Genomic DNA, 6389 nt, shown 5'->3' with positions numbered 1-6389 from the left:
GGATTTTAATCTTCTTGAGTATTTATATATTTTTTCTTCTCTCATCCCTCCAAAATTAATCCTAGAGTTTTGAGAATCTGGGAACTTGGGCAAAGGAGAAGGCAATGTAGCAGACCAAGAAATTTGAAATCTCAATTCACTACTGTGTCACCCAAAGACAATGTACCTTTTTTGTTTGCACTGACCCAGATCAAGTCATACAATCACGTGAGTAACAGAACACAAAATCCAGGTGTTATTACTGAACACCAAAAGTCTGAAAAGTAATTAAACGTGTTCTAGCTTCCGTGGCGGTGTCATTTACTCTAACATGCCTATGTCCTTAAGCCTCTCTGTTTACATTACCGGCACACACTGTTGCACCATACCCACACATCCATCAGCTGGGACCCGGGAGAGTGTATTTTTCCAACTGATCCTTAGCATTAGCTGTCAGCTGCACAAACCATCCCTTCCTTTCTGCATCTGCTGCCCTGGAATGACAGAAGCTTCTTGCAAGAATAGCTCCCGGGGAGCGTTCCTGACAGATGCGCGCTCTGCTCTAGCAAGGCGCTCGCTGGAAAGTTTCTTCTAACCGCTCACACCCGCCTCCGATCCGATCCCCGAGCTGGCAGGATGCGAGCTGGCTGGGACTCCTCTTGACAGAGGAAGGGCTGTCACACCCTCCTAGGCTGCCCAATACAAGAAACAATCTTGCAGCCAGACTCCTCCACCCCCAGCGAACAGACCGAACAGAGCGGTCCAACAGACCGCTCTGGTGTTTCGAGAACACCGAAGTCCCCTCCCTGCTATAGGGAACACGCGCTCTGCTCTGCAGGAAACCTGGGCACTGGAGGTAGATGGGATGGGTGGCTGAGGGTAGAGCCGGGGCGCAGGAGGAAACCAAACGCCGGAGGCAAACGGGGCGCAGGAGAGGGGAGATTGGGGGCCGCGGGAGGGGACAGGGTGGAAGCCGGGCGCGATTGGGAGCCGAGGGGAACTGGGCACTGGAGCCAAGAGGGCTCTGGAAGGGACGCGCGGGCAGGAACCCGCGAGCGCCGGGGAGGCGCTTGCTTGGCGATCTGCCCCGGACTCCCTAAAGCCGCAGAACCGCCGGTGGAGGCGGGGTGCGAGGAGTTGGCGGGGCCCGGGAGAGGGGGGGTGTGGGGGGGAACCAGAGAGGGGCGTGCCTTCGCCAGGATTGGCTGCAGGAGCCTGACGCGAGGCCCCGGGGGTTGGCTCGGGGGAGTGGGAGCCGGGTGGGGTGGGTGCTGGGTGCCGGGGCTGCGGGCTCCGCGAGCTCAGAAACATGCTGAGGTCCCGGCAGCTGTTCCAGCAGCGACAGCGGCTCCAGCAGCAGCGGCGGCGGCGGCGGCGGCGACAGCGCACGGCTCCGGCGGGGAAGGCGCCCGGCGCCCATGCCTCCGGCCCCGCGCCGCGGCTGCCCTGACCTGGCCGCGACCTCCCTCCGCGCGCCCCGCCGCTTGGGCCTCTGGGGGGGTTCCCCAATCGCGGCCCAACTCCGCCACACCCCTCTCCCCAGGCCTCCGCAGCTCGGCATGGGCGCGGGGGCGCTCGCCCTGGGCGCCTCCGAGCCCTGCAACCTGTCATCGGCCGCGCCGGTCCCCGACGGCGCGGCCACGGCGGCGCGGCTGCTAGTTCCCGCGTCGCCGCCCGCCTCGCTGCTGACCTCGGCCAGCGAGGGACCCCCACTGCCGTCGCAGCAGTGGACGGCCGGCATGGGCCTGCTGATGGCATTCATCGTGCTACTCATCGTGGCGGGCAACGTGCTGGTGATCGTGGCCATCGCCAAGACACCGCGGCTGCAGACGCTCACCAACCTCTTCATCATGTCGCTGGCCAGCGCAGATCTGGTCATGGGTCTGCTGGTAGTGCCGTTTGGAGCCACCATCGTGGTGTGGGGCCGCTGGGAGTATGGCTCCTTCTTCTGCGAGCTCTGGACCTCGGTGGACGTACTGTGCGTGACGGCCAGCATTGAGACCCTGTGTGTCATCGCCCTGGACCGCTACCTCGCCATCACGTCGCCCTTCCGCTACCAGAGCCTGCTGACCCGCGCGCGGGCGCGGGCCCTCGTGTGCACCGTGTGGGCCATCTCGGCGCTGGTGTCCTTCCTGCCCATCTTCATGCAGTGGTGGCGGGACAAGGACGCCAAGGCGAGCGGATGCTACAACGACCCCGAGTGCTGCGACTTCATCATCAACGAGGGCTACGCGATCACCTCTTCCGTCGTCTCCTTCTACGTGCCCCTGTGCATCATGGCCTTCGTGTACCTGCGGGTGTTCCGCGAGGCCCAGAAGCAGGTGAAGAAGATCGACAGCTGCGAGCGCCGCTTCCTCAGCGGCCCCGCGCGGCTGCCCTCGCCCGCGCCCTCGCCCGGGCCCCCGCTCCCTGCCGCCACGGTGGCCAACGGGCGCGCCAACAAGCGGCGGCCCTCGCGCCTCGTGGCCCTGCGCGAGCAGAAGGCACTCAAGACGCTGGGCATCATCATGGGCGTGTTCACGCTCTGCTGGCTGCCCTTCTTCCTAGCCAACGTGGTGAAGGCCTTCCACCGCGACCTGGTGCCCGACCGCCTCTTCGTCTTCTTCAACTGGTTGGGCTACGCCAACTCGGCCTTCAACCCCATCATCTACTGCCGCAGCCCCGACTTCCGCAAGGCCTTTCAGCGCCTGCTCTGCTGCGCGCGCCGGGCCGCCTGTGGGAGCCACGCGGCTGCCGGGGACCCGCCGCGCGCCTTGGGCTGCCTGGCGGTGGCCCGGCCGTCGCCGTCTCCCGGGGCCGCCTCGGACGACGACGACGACGACGACGAAGACGACGTCGGGGCCGCGCCGCCCGTGCGTCTGCTGGAGCCCTGGGCTGGCTACAACGGCGGGGCGGCGGCGAACAGCGACTCGAGCCCGGACGAGCCAAGCCGCGCGGGCTGCGCCTCGGAATCCAAGGTGTAGGGCCGGGCGCCCCTCCCCGCCTTCCCCGGCTTCCCGAGTCAGGGCGTGGGCTGTGCGCTCCAGGAGCAAGAGAACCCGGGAGCCCTGAACCGCTTCCCCGGGAAAGAGGTCTGTGTTTACTCGAGACCGAAAGCAGGTGAACTCGAATCCCGCGAACCTCGTCTGCATCATCCAAGGGCAAATAGGAAAGCCACGGACCGTCGCACAGAAAGGAAAGTTTGGGGAAAGGTGGGAGAAGTTTGGGGAGGGGTGGGAGAGTGGCCTGCTGATGGTTCTTGGGGTTCTTTTTCCAGTTTGTGGCCCGGCCTTCTTCTGTGTGTGCGTGTGATGCATCTTTAGATTCTCTCCTCCCCCCCGCCCCCACCCCGCCACGTGGCTTTTAACACTTTCTGCGATGACTGGGAAGGGAAGGGAGAAGCGTTAGGAGATAAAAGTCTCTCGACTTCGCTTCCATCCCATTCCCGGGAACAGGAGCGGTCAGCCAGAGAGAGAGGAGAGAGAATGACACTTTCTCAGGACGTTGCTTCCTTTTGCTTTTCAGAGAAATTGCATTTTAATTTCTGAGGAATGATTTCTCCTGTTCTGAAAGCCGAGGGCAAGGATGGATGCAAAAATCGCGTTTCAGGAAGTTTTATGCTCTTCTTGGAACAAGCCTCACCTTGATTCCCTTTCGGAGGGCAAGCGGGCTGTCCCTGAACGCCTCCTCGGTGGTCAGGCTGAGGGGTTCCTACCTCACTCACACTGTGCACATTGCACAGCCAGATAGAAAGACTTGTTTATATTAAACAGCTTATTTATGTATCAATATTAGTTGGAAGGACCAGGCGCTGAGCCTTTGTGACATGTGACTCTGTCCATTGAAGACAGGACAGAAAAAGAAAAAAGGAAACAATTCAGATTACTGCACATGTGGTATAAACAAAAAATCAAAACAAAAAAGCCGTGATTCAAAGTGGCATTTTTTTGCACAGTATTAGGAACTGTAAAGTCCACAGAAGACGTTATTTGCACAAAAAGAAATTAAATATTTTTTAATGGGGGTGGGGTGGGGCAGATCTTAAAAACTAAAATAAAATTCAGACTCTATCTCTGTTGTCTGTTATGTTATTGAGCTAGCGATTTATTGGAAAAATACCTTTTTATACTCTTTTATCATGGTACTGTATCCATATTATAAAAAATTATCTTAAGGATTTTTTTTTATTATATTTTTATGTCCAAAGGCACACGTGAATCTGCTGGTGAAATTTAGCACTTGTGTGTAAATACTATTTCCTCTGTGTGCTTTACCAAGTATTTATACTCTGGTGCAACTAACTACTATGTGAGGAATTTGTCCATGTGCAATAAATACCAGTGAAGCACAAAAAAAGATTATGTACTGTGTGTCTGTAAGGGGGGTCAGTGATAATGGAAAAGACAGTTTGTTTTGTTCGAAATATAGACTGGATTTCCCATAGAGCTCTTTTAATAGCTTTTCATGACTCAAGAGCATAGCAAAATGCCTCTAAACCAAATAAGGCGTGCACCTACTGAGAGCTGCAGACTTGCCCTACATTTTCACAGCCGGTTTCAGAATATTCTAGACTACTTGGAGGTGTTTTCAAGATCCCATCTGCCACACTTGACTTAAGAAGTAACATTTGGGTTTGTGCATCTTTTTTAAAAAAAAAAAAAAATTGAGTCAGGTAGCTCAGCTGCAACGTCAGACAACGCAGGAAAGGAGACCAGCCTGTGGAACCATCACTGCCTGCTTGGAATTTGGTAAGTGGCATTCACGGCTGGCTTTTGTTTTCCAACAGAAGATCGCAGCCTGGAGGTGTACACATGTATCCAGGGACTGTTTAGAACGCAAAATGCTTTACTGGTTAAGTGAAAATTCATAAAAGAGCCTTGAAGTAAAGACTTTTCTCTTGTGTGATTAAATAGACCATTTCAGTGGAAATTCTGGCTGGGCAGGTAACTGGGAGAAGTAAATCTGAAGTTTTAAATTTTCCTAACAAGGTTATGACACCCTCAATGGATAGTTTTCCTAAAATTAGTTCCTAAGGAAAGTATAGTGAAATTCTATCTTGTGATTAATTCTGCATTCTCCAAAATAACTTCAAGTATTTCTCTTTGTATTTTTAAACAAGCTTTTCATGATCGTATAGTAAGGAAACCAAAGTGAAGAGTACAAAGTTCTGGCTTATACCGAGATGAAACATGAACAAACTCTTCTCTACCAAGGAAAGTCAAGACCAATTATCCTTTTTCTGTAATGAGATATTCTAAGGACCAGGAGAGAGGAGAGTCTTCTGAGAAAGGTTAATGTTGCCGATGTTTTAAGAGACCAGCGGAAAGTTGCATGAACAGTAGCCATTTCAACAAAAGCTGCTATGAAGTTTAACCCCTTTCTCCAGGAGGAAAAAAAGGGGGGAGGAGTGGAGCAGGAGATGGCAAGACTTACTTAAAAATAGAAAGATACATACTTGAAGAATCGTATTTTGGAGAATGTAAAAATCAATTTTTATCCTTTCCCCAAGGAACAAAATACAGTCCATTTCTATCCTCCCTTCCCCCAGAGTATGTAAGTCACATTTTGTTAGGGACTTTGTTCCTCTTTATTTTAAATCACACAAGATTAATAGACAATGTCTGGTTTCATCTGAAGAAACACTCAAATACCAGGTAATGCTTCACTTTCCTGTTTTGTCTAGATAAGTCTTTACATTTAAATAAATTTTTCCAGCCCCAAACTTACATATAGATCTGTCAAACTCTAGGTCTCAAAATCACAAAAGTCCTATAAACTTTAATAACAAATATAAATATATATATATATGGATATATATATATAAGTAACTGTTTAGTATACAGATCTAAACTCTTTAGTGAGTTAGAGGAAACCACTATAATTCTGGGGCCAACTTATATGTTGTTTATATATGTTGTTTAGTTGCTAAGTCGTGTCTGACTCTGCGACCCCATAGACTGTAGCCCACCAGGCTCCTCTGTCCATGGGATCTCCCAAGGCAAGAATATTGGAGTCAGTTGCCATTTCCTTCTCCAGGGAATCTTCTCAACCCAGGGATGGAACCCATATCTCCTGCACTGGCAGGCAGATTCTTTACCACTGAGCCACCTATCAACCAATGTTGTTTTGAAGAAGACATTGACTTGTAGAAATGTAGGAACCTGGGCTGCCAATCCACATAGCTATGGCATTTGGAAGAGAAAACTGTCCATCCTGTTTAATCTGTTGAGACCATGCACAACAGAAGTGACAGGAGGGAGTTAGTGAGCAGGCAGAAAAATCAACTTTACCCCCTAGGTTTGTGTGTAACAGTACTGAAGGCATAAACCTTAAAATTAAAACAGTGAACATGTGACCAAGATTAACTGACTTGCTGCATTTGAGATTATGCTTTGGTTGCACACTGTAACGTTCTCCGGATATGACATGAC

At 52.2% G+C, this 6389-nt stretch overlaps 1 protein-coding gene across 1 annotated transcript; it reads left to right on the top strand.

Annotated features, from left to right (window-relative positions):
• Window positions 1–1260: 1260 nt before the first annotated feature.
• ADRB1 (adrenoceptor beta 1) lies at window positions 1261–4028 on the top strand. The gene has a single exon (XM_027529155.1). It carries the CDS (start codon window positions 1398–1400, stop codon window positions 2940–2942), a length of 1545 nt encoding a protein of 514 aa, XP_027384956.1. The 5' UTR covers window positions 1261–1397; the 3' UTR covers window positions 2943–4028.
• The last annotated feature ends 2361 nt before the right edge of the window (window positions 4029–6389 follow it).

The sequence above is a fragment of the Bos indicus x Bos taurus genome, chromosome 26 (genome assembly GCF_003369695.1).
Source record: "Bos indicus x Bos taurus breed Angus x Brahman F1 hybrid chromosome 26, Bos_hybrid_MaternalHap_v2.0, whole genome shotgun sequence".
NCBI lineage: Eukaryota > Metazoa > Chordata > Mammalia > Artiodactyla > Bovidae > Bos > Bos indicus x Bos taurus.
Note: the sequence above shows the minus strand (reverse complement) of the source record. Positions and strands in the feature narration are given on the sequence as shown.

What these genes read in the sequence shown, in the direction of transcription:
- ADRB1 (XM_027529155.1), top strand. Translation starts at nt 1,398, where the DNA reads ATGCCTCCGGCCCCGCGCCGCGGCTGCCCTGACCTGGCCGCGACCTCC.